The sequence below is a fragment of the Bufo bufo genome, chromosome 2 (assembly GCF_905171765.1).
Source record: "Bufo bufo chromosome 2, aBufBuf1.1, whole genome shotgun sequence".
NCBI classification, from domain to species: Eukaryota; Metazoa; Chordata; class Amphibia; order Anura; family Bufonidae; genus Bufo; species Bufo bufo.
In genome coordinates this window covers 380,730,637-380,745,256 of record NC_053390.1, presented here as the reverse complement: position 1 = coordinate 380,745,256, position 14,620 = coordinate 380,730,637, and the positions used below count along the sequence as shown (strand labels likewise).

The following is a 14,620-nucleotide window of genomic DNA, read 5'->3' as shown; positions in this document are numbered from 1 at the left end:
CCTGAAGAGGACCTCACCAGCAGGAAACCTCTCTGTATATAACACATAGAAAAGGTCCGTCTGCTGTATGGAAAATAGACAGTACACTGTGAGCAGGCTAAACTCCATGCCTGAAGAGGACCTCACCAGCAGGAGAACCTCTCTGTATATAACACATAGAAAAGGTCCGTCTGGGGTATGTGAAATAGACAGTACACTGTGAGCAGGCTACACTCCATACCTGAAGAGGACTTCACCAGCAGGAAACGTCTCTGTATAGAACATAGAAAAGGTCCGTCTGGGGTATGGGAAATAGACAGTACACTGTGAGCAGGCTAAACTCCATGTCTGAAGAGGACCTCACCAGCAGGAAACGTCTCTGTATAGAACATAGAAAAGGTCCGTCTGGGGTATGGGAAATAGACAGTACACTGTGAGCAGGCTAAACTCCATGTCTGAAGAGGACCTCACCAGCAGGAAACGTCTCTGTATAGAACATAGAAAAGGTCCGTCTGGTGTATGTGAAATAGACAGTACACTGTGAGCAGACTAAACTCCATACCTGAAGAGGACTTCACCAGCAGGAAACCTCTCTGTATATAACACATAGAAAAGGTCCGTCTGGGGTATGGGAAATAGACAGTACACTGTGAGCAGGCTAAACTCCATACCTGAAGAGGACTTCACCAGCAGGAAACCTCTCTGTATATAACACATAGAAAAGGGCCGTCTGGGGTATGGGAAATAGACAGTACACTGTGAGCAGGCTAAACTCCATACCTGAAGAGGATTTCACCAGCAGGAAACGTCTCTGTATAGAACATAGAAAAGGTCCGTCGGGGGTATGGGAAATAGACAGTACACTGTGAGCAGGCTAAACTCCATGTCTGAAGAGGACCTCACCAGCAGGAAACGTCTCTGTATAGAACATAGAAAAGGTCCGTCTGGTGTATGTGAAATAGACAGTACACTGTGAGCAGGCTAAACTCCATACCTGAAGAGGACTTCACCAGCAGGACACCTCTCTGTATATAACACATAGAAAAGGTCCGTCTGGGGTATGGGAAATAGACAGTACACTGTGAGCAGGCTAAACTCCATACCTGAAGAGGACTTCACCAGCAGGAAACCTCTCTGTATATAACACATAGAAAAGGGCCGTCTGGGGTATGGGAAATAGACAGTACACTGTGAGCAGGCTAAACTCCATACCTGAAGAGGACTTCACCAGCAGGAAACGTCTCTGTATAGAACATAGAAAAGGTCCATCTGGGGTATGGGAAATAGACAGTACACTGTGAGCAGGCTAAACTCCATACCTGAAGAGGACCTCACCAGCAGGAAACCTCTCTGTATATAACACATAGAAAAGGTCCGTCTGGGGTATGGAAAATAGACAGTACACTGTGAGCAGGCTAAATCCCATGCCTGAAGAGGACCTCACCAGCAGGAAAACCTCTCTGTATATAACACATGGAAAAGGTCCGTCTGGGGTATGTGAAATAGACTGTACACTGTGAGCAGGCTAAACTCCAGGCCTGAAGAGGACTTCACCAGCAGGAAACGTCTCTGTATAGAACATAGCAAAGGTCCGTCTGGGGTATGGGAAATAGATAGTACACTGTGAGCAGGCTAAACTCCATACCTGAAGAGGACTTCACCAGCAGGAAACGTCTCTGTATAGAACATAGAAAAGGTCCGTCTGGGGTATGGGAAATAGATAGTACACTGTGAGCAGGCTAAACTCCATACCTGAAGAGGACTTCACCAGCAGGAAACGTCTCTGTATAGAACATAGAAAAGGTCCGTCTGGGGTATGGGAAATAGACAGTACACTGTGAGCAGGCTACACTCCATACCTGAAGAGGACTTCACCAGCAGGAAAACCTCTCTGTATATAACACATAGAAAAGGTCCGTCTGGGGTATGGGAAATAGACAGTACACTGTGAGCAGGCTAAACTCCATACCTGAAGAGGACCTCACCAGCAGGAAACCTCTCTGTATATAACACATAGAAAAGGTCCGTCTGGGGTATGGGAAATAGACAGTACACTGTGAGCAGGCTAAATCCCATGCCTGAAGATGACCTCAGCAGCAGGAAACGTCTCTGTATATAACACATAGAAAAGGTCCGTCTGGGGTATGGATCCCATTAGTTAAGAGGACCTCCATCATGTGTATGATGGGGCAACATCTTGAACTTTCCTTTCACAATGATAACGGTAAAATCACAGGTTATCGACAAAGTCTTGCAATCTGAATGTATACTTTGGTGCGAACAGTTCACTGATAACTCTTGACAAATTTGCGCCCCATTGTTTATTTTTGGCTACTTTTACATTAGCGTTTTCAATTACGCTATTGAGATCCGTCATAGGATCTCAATACCGGAGGAAAACGCTTCAGTTTTGTCCCCATTCATTGTCAATGGGGCAAAACTGGGCTGAGCAAAACAGAGTCACTAGAATGCATTCCGTTCTGTTTGGTTGCACTCCCATCGCGGACAGAATAACTGTGCAAGCAGTCCGTCCTGACACACAATGTAAGTCAATGGGGACGGAACCGTTTTCTCTGACACAATAGAAAACGGATCCGTCCCCCATTGACTTTCAATGGAGTTCAAGACGGATCCGTCTTGGCTATATAAGACATAATACAACCGGATCCGTTCATGACGGATGCATGCGGTTGTATTATTGTAACGGAAGCGTTTTTGCAGATCCATGACTGATCCGCAAAAAACGCTAGTGTGAAAGTAGCCTTTCTCGTACACTGTACAACTTTTCAGTCGCTGTTAAATGCAGAAATTTGGCAGTAAATAGAGGCTTATCTGGAGTATCACAGGACTCAGGGGGTGAGGTGCGTCCATGATACGGATTCATGTTTTATGGTGATATTAAACTGTTGTAAGGCTTAAAATACGGATACAAACCTGATTTTCTACCACTCATCTGTTTCACTTTATTGGGCAAAATTATTTGTAACTGATCCCATAGCACAAAGGGTTAAGCAGGCCCTTACAGAGTACTGTGAATCAGCTAAGTCACATCATAGTTCCGGACCTGACCACCAGGGGGCGGAGAGGGAGTTTAGACACCTAGCGCTCTAGAAAACTCATCTCTAGCCGCACTAGTCACCACCGATTTACAGCTAGAGTCACGTGTCCTCTCGCGAGAATTCAGTACATACCGTCGTCTGCCGTTGGCTGAGTGTTCACACGTGATCTAGTTGCTAGGAGACAAGGGGACTCGGAGAAGCGGAGGGCTGCAGGGTGAGTGGTGTTCGCCTTTCTATGTGGTGTACTGTAGACGTCTCCTCCCGCACCTGGGGTGAGCTCTGGCATGGTGTGGACATTCTACCACAGTGCCAGGCTCAATTCTGCAAAGCGGGGAAGAGCTTTCGTCAGCGGGCTGTACCTGGCAGGACTAGAGAACCACGCCCCTTTTTACTGACCACCGGAAATGGGGTTTGTGTCAGTAACATGACAGCATGTCACTGCAGCATCCTGGCTACTTACCCCTTTGCAGTCCTATAATATGTCATTAGAGGGGCTTTCTAAGACCAGGTAGAGTGCAGGTGTTAAAAACCCAATCCCTAGCACTCCAGCTTTAGTGCAGAGATCCCTCCTCCCGCCATCTACATGCACATCGCTTGCTGGGCCTACATGTGTCCCCAGAGACCATTGATTGGCCGCAGGAGTGATGTGCACGCAAGGGCTCATTTATATGAACGGTATGGCTGCCATGCCCATGTTGTGGATCACAAACAGCGGGTCTACCATACACAGGCACCCCGTGCCTTCAGTAGGTGGTATTCATCATGTAGAGAAAGTTAATACAGGCCACTTACTAATGTATTGTTATTGGCCATATTGCGCCCTTTGCTGGCTGGATTCATTTTCCCATCATATTATATACAGCTCTTATCCAAATGACATGATAAATGCCATTTGCGGAAGTGACACAACCCCTTTAATGCGATTAAGCTGAGATTGACAAAGTATAAACTGCTAGCTGATCACACAACCAAGGTGGTGCCTCCTGTACTGTGGGCTCTGCAGCAGGGCATATGTTGAGGCAGGATCACATTAATGCTGGTTGCATCTCCGCTTGCTGTGGATACAGGCTGCCACTCCGGTGTTGTAACCGTCATACAGATGTTGGAGATTCTCCCGTGGTATGTCTTTCCAAGCTCTATCAACTTGGACCTGCAGTACATGGGAGATGCACTGCCCCGTCCAGTCCTAGACATTCTCTATGGGGGAGAGATCTGGTGTTCCAGCTGGCCATGGGGTCTACTGGATACCCTGAAGAATTCATGTAGTGTGGGCAGGCGAGAGACTAGTGTTTGGTTGGCAGGCGTCAGGATTTTAGTATGTCCGTTCCACTCTCACATGAGATAAGCCGGCATCAGAGGAGCTCCATAGTGCTCGTCTTCCCGTTGAGAAGGTTGCGGCCAACTTCTATTGCCGAAATAGTGTACCGTGCTACACCACCCACTCCACCAAAAAAATAAACTTGTAACCCAACAGAACCATTACAAGGGAAGACAGAATAGAATGGATGCATGATATCTGTCCTGCAACCTGTAAGACCAAAACCCATGACTCTGACAGTCTATGATGTGTCAAACCACCAACAAGTCAATGATGATTTGAATCATGTTGGCCAAAGGGAGATGGAAAGCATAATTTTGTTTTCAATCAGTTTGGAATGTCATACTGCAGAAAAAGTGAGAATCTAACAGGACAGAAATGCATAGTGACCCCAGTAGGTGGGAGCAAGTAACTATATCTGGTAGATAAAACCATCAGTAACTGAATGGCTTATGTAATATAATTTGGTTCCTCTTCAGAAGGATTTTAAAATATCCGTTGCAAGCTTCTATCTTGTGGCATGTCATAGTGTCAGTTGCCACAAGATGCAAGAAAGATGAAAAAACAAAGCCAAGCGCTCCATAGGACAGTTTATACATAGATGTATTATTGGTCACCTCGAAGAGTAATGCACAGGCACAACACTCAGCAGCAGAATGATAGGTCGCTAAAAGTCCATCTGCAAGGATAAAGCCAATGGAAGGAGAAAAGGAGAACCTCATGGGGCTGGGCTCCAGGTCGCTAAAAGTCCATCTGCAAGGATAAAGCCAATAGAAGGAGAAAAGTAGAACCTCATATGGCTGGGCTCCAGGTCGCTAAAAGTCTATCTGCAAGGATAAAGCCAATGGAATGAGAAAAGGAGAACCTCATGGGACTGGGCTCCAGGTCGCTAAAAGTCCATCTGCAAGGATAAAGCCAATGGAAGGAGAAAAGAAAAACCTCATGGGGCTGGGCTCCAAGGTCATTAAAAGTCCATCTGCAAGGATAAAGCCAATAGAAGGAGAAAAGGAGAACCTCATGGGACTGGGCTCCAGGTCGCTAAAAGTCCATCTGCAAGGATAAAGCCAATTAAAGGAGAACCTCATGGGGCTGGGCTCCAAGGTCGCTAAAGGTTTATCTGCAAGGATAAAGCCAATTAAAGGAGAACCTCATGGGGCTGGGCTCCAGGTCTCTAAAAGTCCATCTGCAAGGATAAAGCCAATGGAAGGAGAAAAGGAGAACCTCATAGGACTGGGCTCCAGGTCGCTAAAAGTCCATCTGCAAGGATAAAGCCAATAGAAGGAGAAAAGGAGAACCTCATGGGGCTGGGCTCCAAGGTTGCTAAAAGTCTATCTGCAAGGATAAAGCCAATGGAAGGAGAAAAGGAGAAGCTCATGGGACTGGGCTTCAGGGAAGTAGAAGTTGCTTTACTATTTTTCAGGGTATCCCCCCTTTTTCAGAGAGTGATAACATATTATCACTTTCTGAAGAAGGTCTAGATCCCCTAATATGTGTTACCTGGAGAGTTAATAAAAGATCCAGCAGTGAGGTGGAGCGGTGGTCAGACATGCTCCCTTCAGAGTCAGTGGGACAATAAGCCAAGAAGTGCCCCCAGGCTGCAGTGCTCTGTGGAGGTGCCGCTTTCTATAAATCTCAGACACCTCATTGTACGTGAAGCTGAATTGGCCTTTTGTGTAGAAGGTTGCTTGAGGTCTCCTGTGATGTAAATGTCTAAGAGACATTATTTAGTAAATTGGACAGGGTCAGAATTCAGAGACTCGTTGTGGGAGATTCATCACTGGTGGAAAGTAGAACTGGCTTAGTTGCCCATAGCAGATTCCACCTTTCATTTTTCAGAGTTCCTTTGGAAAATGAAAGGATCAATGTGATTAGTTTTCCTTTACACCAGTTTTGATAAATAACCCCCATAGTATCCTAAAAACATGCTGGGGATTTTTCTATAAAATTCAAGGAAATGTTCAATTAATTGCCGTAATTTTATTTATTCCTAACCTTATTTTCTATCTCTGTTTCCATCTATATATTCTTTCCACAGAACAACTAGTTAATATGGCAAGTAACCAGAGGCCTCCATCAGCACGTCCTATTTCACGGGCAGGCATAGGTTCCCTTCCGAACAGACCTCCAAGTGGAATTCGGGTTCCACCCACAGCAAGTAGGCTTGCAACATCAGTGAGTACACACTGTCCTTTTTAACTAAGGCTACTTTCACATTAGCGTTTTTTGTGGATCCGTCATGGATCTGCAAAAACACTTCCGTTACAATAATACAACCGCCTGCATCCGTCATGAACAGATCCGGTTGTATTATGTCTTCTATAGCCATGACGGATCCGTCTTGAATACCATTGAAAATCAGTGGGGGGCGGATCCTTTTTCTATTGTGTCAGAGAAAACAGATCCGGCCCTATTGATTTACATTGTGTGTCAGGACGGATCCGTCTTGCTCCGCACCACATCGCAGACAGAAAAACGCTGCTTGCCGCATTTGTCTGTCCGCAATGGGAACGCCACCAAACGGAACAGAATGGATTTTGGAGCATTCCGTTTCGTTCAGTTTTGTCATTGACAATGAATGGGGACAAAACTGAAGCGTTTTCTTCCGCTATTGAGCCCCTATGACGGATATCAATAGCAGAATTGAAAATGCTAGTGTGAAAGTAGCCTAAGTATATACTAACTAAGTACACTATAGAAATAAATGAGTTAAAAAGACATTGGTCCGTCAACTCCTTGTCTTCTCAGACTGGAAGAGGCCGGGCTTATCTACAGGGGCACACAGTGTGCTCACCTGTTAAGGGAAGATAGTCTGCTCAGCACTTCCCCCTCCATCGCACTGCCAATTTCACCGTTTCCACTGCACTCATGTGACTGCTGGGACTGGATGCGGAATCTTCAGCTAAGGTCCTGACGGGATGTGTTCCAGGGTCTTCCTGTTCTGCAACTAAAGAGGAAGACTGAGGACCTGAGCAGAGAAGTCCACATCTAGTCCTGGCGGCCATATGAGCACAGCAGCTTGACAGGTGGGTGAGTACTGAGCAGACCATCTTTCCTTCAGTGGTCAGCACACAGGAGGATTTTCACCAAAGCCTGAAGAACCCCTTTAAAGTTTTTTTTTAGAAATTCTTCTGTTTAAAGTTATGAATCACAGCTTGTATGACCCGATGAAATAGGGTCATACCCACCTTTTCCCTGACGCCCCAGCTCGACCATCTTCCTGTCCTGCTGGGGTACAAACATGGTCACGTACGCCACTGCAGTCAATGACTGGCTTCAGCATTGACATGTCACTATTCTAGAATGTAGGACCTTAGTTGTGCAGTTTCTTCTCCTTTATACATTAAAGGAGGTGTCACCTATAATTTTTTTTGCCAGTTAAAAGCAGATAGTATCATATCCTTTTTTTCTTTAATTCTATTTTCTGGACATGATTATGGGGGCGGCCATCTTGCCTGAGGTGTTAAAGAGGTATTCCCATTACAGACAATGGGGGCATATCGCTAGAATATGCCCCCATTGTCGGATAGGTGCGGGTCCCACCTCTGGGACCCGCACCTACAACGAGAATGGAGCGCGGAGCGCTGTGGCTGAAGGACACCGGATTTCCCAGGGTCCGTCCACCACCAAGCGCTGCTCCCATAAAAGTGAATGGGAGTGCACCGCGCATGCACGGCCCCTGCTCCTATTCATTTCTATGGGGCAGACAGAAATTAATGGAGGGTGGCTGCGCAAGCACAGTGTGCCCTCCGTTCATTTCCCCGCTCCGTTCTCATTGTTGGTGCGGGTCCCAGAGGTGGGACCCGCACCTCTCAGACAATGGGGGCATATCCTAGCGATGTGCATATCCTAGCGATGGTCAGGGATTGCTGATGGACTGTAGTGTCCTGGAATCACATAAGCAATTTTTAGTTATTATTGTAGATCCTCTTCCTATTGTGGGACACTCCCCCACCCCCCATTTATACTCTGTCTATAGCTGGGTTTTACGTTATGAGCAGAGTGATATATAGTTTTATGGGGAAAGATTCTATAAAACTTCCTGCTCATTCTGGGCTTTGAAGTCCAGGAGATGTTCCTATCAGTGACTGACAGCTATCTCTGTATACACAGTCATAGAGGGAAGGCTGTCAGTCACTGATAGGACCGGCTCTGTGACGTCTAAGCCCAGAATGAGCAGGAATTTAAATGGGTAAAATGGAAGTTATATTGAAACTTTTTCCTTGAATTTACATATGAATCTGCTCAGCTCCTCCTGCCTTCAGCTCGGACATCATGTTCAGCGTGACAGGTTCCCTTTAACCTCCGTGTGATCGGGTCAGAACCATAATACTTTATCCATATGGTGCTGTGCCTCTCAAACTGTTTGATAAAATGTTTTTATGAGAAATATTAATTCTTATTCTCTCCCTGCAGATGCCACCTGGTACTGCCAGACCAGGGACACGTGGTGGGCCTCCTGCAGCGGGCGGCGTTCTCTCAGCTCAAATAAAAGTAGCTGACCGACCGGTCACCCAGCAGGGTCTTAGTGGAATGAAAACTGGAATGAAAGGTAAAAACCACAGATGAATTCCAAAAAATATAGAAGCAGATTCTTTTTGTTTATAGATGAGTAGGGTTAAAGGGGTTTTCCACTTCTCAGGATAGGACATTAATATGTTATCAGTGGGGTCCCACTCCCAGCAACCCGCCGATCAGCTGTTTGAAGAAGCAGCCGCACTCTGGTGAGCACTGCTGCCTCCCTGGAGGTTAGGGTGGGTTCACATCACGCTTTATGTCTCCGTTTGACATATACGTCAGAAAAAAAAATATACAAAATCGCAGCACACCACGTTTTTGTATCCTGCACAGTGCGGGAAAAAAGTGTGGACTCTATGGTGAATGGATGCCACTGTATGACATCAGTCTGAGGCATCCGTTTTTGTATACGCTAAATGGATGGGAAAAACGTGATGTGAATCCACCCTTACCAAGCACAGCGCATTCACTTCAATAGGAATGTGCTGGAAGCGCATCATGTTGAAGAATGAACGTGACGTCACTGGCCTAGGAAGAGGCCTTGGTGCCCACCAGAGGGCTGCAGCCTTTTCAAACAACTGATCTGCAGGGAGTCGGACCCCCATCAATCAGATATCCTGAAGATAGGCCATCGTTATACAAGTCCTGGAAAACCCCTTTAGTAGGAATGAATTGTTTGACAGAAGAAATGCTTGGTTGGAAAAAACACAATTAGAACGTTGGAAATGCTAAAACGAAACTGAAGCATGGAGGGGTAAAGTTTATATTATTTGTCATTACTTTTTTAGGTCCCCAAAGGCAGATCATGGACAAGTCTTACTTTCTTGGGCTCCTTAGGTACGTTAAAGATCTTAGCAAGACATTTTAAGAATGGTAGGAGTTTGCTTTGTGTTTTCAAGCCTTGTTGTTAACTCATTGTTTTCCTTCATAAAGGCAGGTAATGTTAGTTCTGAGTTTACATGTCGGTATCCGTCATAGATCTGGATAATTGAAAATGCAGCTTGTTCTTTCAGGCCCTGTATATCCGAATAAGTTCTTACTTGATTGCAATTTAAAGTATACTTTTATTTAGATGATATAAGGGAGCAAATCAATCCACTTCTGTGGAGAGTATAATGCAAGGTGGTCGATGTGACAATATTCTGACATTTTGGTTAAGAACATGGACTTGGCCGCAGAGGAGGTAGTATCCAACATGATATGGCCCAGTCCACTGTTCTTCAGGGCCATTCCACATTGGATCCTCCTCTGCTCTCTCTGTGACTAAGGTACGTGCTCTGGACCAAAATGTCACCTTATTGTCACAGCGACCTCCTTGCATTATACTCTGCATAGAGGTGGATTGAGTTTCTACTTTATATCTTTTGAATACAGTTATACCTTTTAATTGCATCATACCTCCAGAGTGTGCAGTGGTTTACCTACAAACCCATTCCACGGGCACCCCTCTGTGGACGGACAGTACATCCCTTACTTTACATTGTCCTTACTTGATTGAGTATCCCTGCTATATATATATATATTACTAAACGAATCAGGCCAATATGAATCCGTTCTGACAGTGCATACTTTCCATGGGATTGGATGAGGTCATAGTTGTTATGGTATATTTCATTTATTGGACATTTCCACCTTATTACATACACTGTTACAGATCTAGAAGGGATTATTGCTTTTCAGTAAAACAGTCGTCTGGGCTTTGGTTCACGTTTATTAAGTGGTTTGGATTTATTTTCATTGTACGACTAAATAAATGTAATTAAATGTATTATCACATGAATAGTCTAAATCAGACATCATATAGTACATGGCAACCTCTTTCCAAAAAAAGCTAGAACCAGCCCTGTACCTCACATGGATCCAGAGATCTCCTCATTCATTGCTCTGCTAGATTTATATCAGGCTGACAGCTCAAGGGGAGTGTCTTTTCTGCTGCAGATCAGGTGGCGTGTCTTAGCTCTCCCTATCACAGCTCAGGAGGTGTGTCTCAGCTCTCCCCATCACAGCTCAGGAGGTATGCCCATGCTCTCCCTATCACAGCTCAGGAGGCGTGTCTCAGCTCTCCCTATCACAGCTCAGGAGGTGTGCCCATGCTCTCCCTATCACAGCTCAGGAGGTATGCCCATGCTCTCCCTATCACAGCTCAGGAGGCGTGTCTCAGCTCTCCCTATCACAGCTCAGGAGGTGTGCCCATGCTCTCCCTATCACAGATAAGGAGGTGTGTCTCAGCTCTCCCCATCACAGCTCAGGAGGTGTGCCCATGCTCTCCCTATCACAGCTCAGGAGGCGTGTCTTAGCTCTCCCTATCACAGCTCAGGAGGCGTGTCTCAGCTCTCCCTATCACAGCTCAGGAGGTGTGCCCATGCTCTCCCTATCACAGATCAGGAGGTGTGTCTCAGCTCTCCCTATCACAGCTCAGGAGGTGTGTCCATTCTCTCCCCATCACAGCTCAGGAGGTATGCCCATGCTCTCCCCATCACAGCTCAGGAGGTATGCCCATGCTCTCCCCATCACAGCTCCGGAGGTATGCCCATGCTCTCCCCATCACAGCTCAGGAGGCGTGCCCATGCTCTCCCTATCACAGCTCAGGAGGTGTGCCCATGCTCTCCCCATCACAGCTCAGGAGGCGTGCCCATGCTCTCCCCATCACAGCTCAGGAGGCAGTTGACAGATGAAACTGAGCATGTGTGGCCATCTCAGTGAGCAGAACAAAGAAATAAGAAATTAAGTGGCACTATACAGATATATTTATTAAATAACTCAGTGGCTATACAACATTTTTAATTACATGCAACTACAAAACTATTCAGATCCAGGTGATGTTTTGAAAACTGTAGAATATTTTTTGTGGGACAACCCCTTTAAATTGTTCAACGTATATTAATTTATTTTACCTTTAGGGGCAAACTCAGTGAACTTACTGGAGAAATGACGAAACTGAAAAAAGAGATTGATACATATAATCAGGAGAACTCTGTGTATCTGTCCTACGAGAAAAGGTAAGTTATGTCTTGACCTGTAGGTTTTGGGGGGAATGAAAATATTCTAACGAAGATAAAGTCCGAAAGTTGTAAGCAGCACAGCAGAAAACTTTGTAAAAGGGTGTGGAGGTGATCCAGCTTCCAAAAAGAGAAGAATTCCACTGCACTTCCAAGGAGTAAATTAAATAAAGTGTGTTTTAATCACCAGAGAGCAACGTTTCAGTCCTCTTAGGGTCCATTCACACATCCGTGTGTGTTTTGCGGATCCACGGATCCGCAAAACACGGACAGCGGCAATGTGCGTTCCGCATTTTGCGGACCGCACATTGCCGGCACTAAGAGAATATGCCTATTCTGGTCCGCTACTGCGGACAAGGATAGGACATGTTCTATTTTTTTCAGGATTGGAATTGCGGACCCGGAAGTGCGGGTCCGCAATTCCGATCGGGGCCGCACGTCGTGCGGCCCCATAGAAATGTATGGGTCCGCAATTCCATTCCGCAAAATGCGGAATGGAATTGCGGATGTGTGAATGGACCCTTACTGGGACTTTTCTCAAGCAGTGACATAGTACATGGGTGCTCAGTGCATTTAAATAGGATTGACAATGTGATTCATTCATTAACATAATTATATATAAAATTATCAAAATAAACATGATTATTGAAAAGGGGATAAATTCATAGTGTGTACATGATTATAAATCATCAAAGATCATCATAATTATTGTTGTAAAAGTGAACAAAATATATCCCTGTGTCCCTTTAGTTCATACAAATGCATAATTCATGATTATATAAATTCAACCCAATGTGTAGTGCACAGGTGCAGATTAAAAACTATTTGATTAAAAAAAACGATCATGTAAACACTTAACCAGCATGGATCCCGGCACAACAGGTGATACTTAGCGAACCGCGCATACATAGCATGCATATCCGCTTCCGTTACTGACATGGAATGCATCTTTGGAGCCCGATCACGTGATCGGGTTATCCGCGGCACACCTCATGGACCGCAAGCTGTACCATAGTAAGGAATATATAATCAAGTAATTAATGTTTGGCAAAATCCGATTATAAGGATCAAATATAGAGATATTCTGAATGCTAAATGTGATGTCACTTTCCAATATGCAAAGTTTGGATTTAGGGAACCACTGCTACATTATGTGTATTACAACATAGCATCACTTTCACTAAACACAATGGAGGAGATTTATCAAAACTGGTGTAAAGTAGAACTGGCTTAGTTGCCCATAGCAACCCATCAGATTCCACCTTTTTGTTTTTCAAAGGATCTGTGATAAATTTAAATCTTGCATTGACATAAGTATTCAGACCCTTTACTCCGGACTTAGTTAAAGCACCTTTGGCAGCGATTATACACTCCAGTCTTCTTGGGTATGATACCACAAGGTTTGCACACCTGGATTTGTTGCTATTCTCCCATTCTTCGCTGCAGTTCTTCTAAAGCTCTGTCAGGTTGGATGAGGACCATCAGTTGTCAGTCATTTTCAGGTCTCTCCAAGGATGTTCGACTGGGTTCAAATCAGAACTCAGACTGGGCCACTTAAGGACATTCAGAGCTGTCCCTAAACCATTTTTCCCAAAACTCATATTAGCACAACATTTGTGGCTACATATTTTGTTTCACCTGTTAGGCTACGTTCACATCACCGTTCAGCCTTTCCGTTCTCCTGCTCCGTTTAGGAGCAGGAGAATGGAAAGGATGGAAAAGGCACATAACTGACGCCAAACTGAGTCAAACGGAGCCTAAGGACCCCATAGACTATAATGGGGTCCGTTATGTTTCTGCTCAGAAGATGATTTTTAGCGGAGACAAAAGTTGTGCATGCAGGACTTTTGTCTCCGCTTAAAAATCATCTTCTGAGCGGGAACATAACGGACCCCATTATAATCTATGGGGTCCTAAGGGCTCCGTTTGACTCAGTTTGGCGTCAGTTATGTGCCTTTTCCGTCTTTTTCGTTCTCCTGCTCCTAAACGGAGCAGGAGAACGGAAAGGCTGAACGGTGATGTGAACGTAGCCTAACAGGTGAAACAAAATATGTAGCCACAAATGTTGTGCTAATTTGTGGTGGCATATGAGTTTTGGGAAAAATGGCCACAACCTGTTGGGTGTAGAAAATAATAAACTCTGAAATGTGTTCTCAGTAGTTGCTCCTAGACGCTCCCTTGTTCATCTGTGATACCTGGTCCATGTGATCTCATGTCACCTAACAGCCACAGACGGTCTGTTTTTATAGAAAACGTCACAGTGGCTTTCTGTTATTGAAGGATGTAGCCATATAATGTGATGCCACATGGACCGGACATCACAATGCTACCAGAGCACTATGAGCAACTGAGGCCTGCGAGAGGGAACAGGATTTTACTTATCTGCGTCTTTCATATTTCTGCTCTTTGTTGTATACAGATTGGAAAGAAACTGTCAATATTTTCTTCTATTCTTTCCTCAGAGCTGAGGTTCTCGCTCATGAAATTAAGGAACAGCAGGGGCAGCTCGCTGACTACAACATGGTATGTGTTTTTATATTTTGTAATCAAGTCAGTGACAAGTTGACATGGATACATGTGTTTAGGGGGTGTAAAAAGGCCACCAGAGGAGTCCAGTGTAAGTCTCTGTTAGGACATACCTTAGGTATGCCCTAACACAGCGGTCCCCAACTGCCGGGCCGCGGCCCAGGACCGGGCCCGACGTGCACATCAGAGTGGCCAGAGTCAGTGGGGAAATCCCTCCCATGACG

General features: G+C 45.2%; 1 protein-coding gene across 2 annotated transcripts in view; it reads left to right on the top strand.

Moving 5' to 3' along the window:
- The window catches only part of IFT74 (intraflagellar transport 74), a 125,540-nt gene that overhangs the window by 15,737 nt on the left and 95,183 nt on the right, over window positions 1–14,620 (top strand). Inside the window, exons 1-6 of one of the 2 annotated variants that reach the window (XM_040417181.1) lie at window positions 3,194–3,252; window positions 6,392–6,528; window positions 8,770–8,905; window positions 9,660–9,708; window positions 11,772–11,870; window positions 14,333–14,393. In XM_040417181.1, coding sequence (XP_040273115.1) covers window positions 6,406–6,528; window positions 8,770–8,905; window positions 9,660–9,708; window positions 11,772–11,870; window positions 14,333–14,393 — 468 coding nt within the window. In that variant the 5' untranslated portion in view covers window positions 3,194–3,252; window positions 6,392–6,405. Of the gene's footprint in view, window positions 1–3,193; window positions 3,253–6,391; window positions 6,529–8,769; window positions 8,906–9,659; window positions 9,709–11,771; window positions 11,871–14,332; window positions 14,394–14,620 lie in introns of those variants that run through there. The other variant, XM_040417182.1, reaches the window with a different exon arrangement.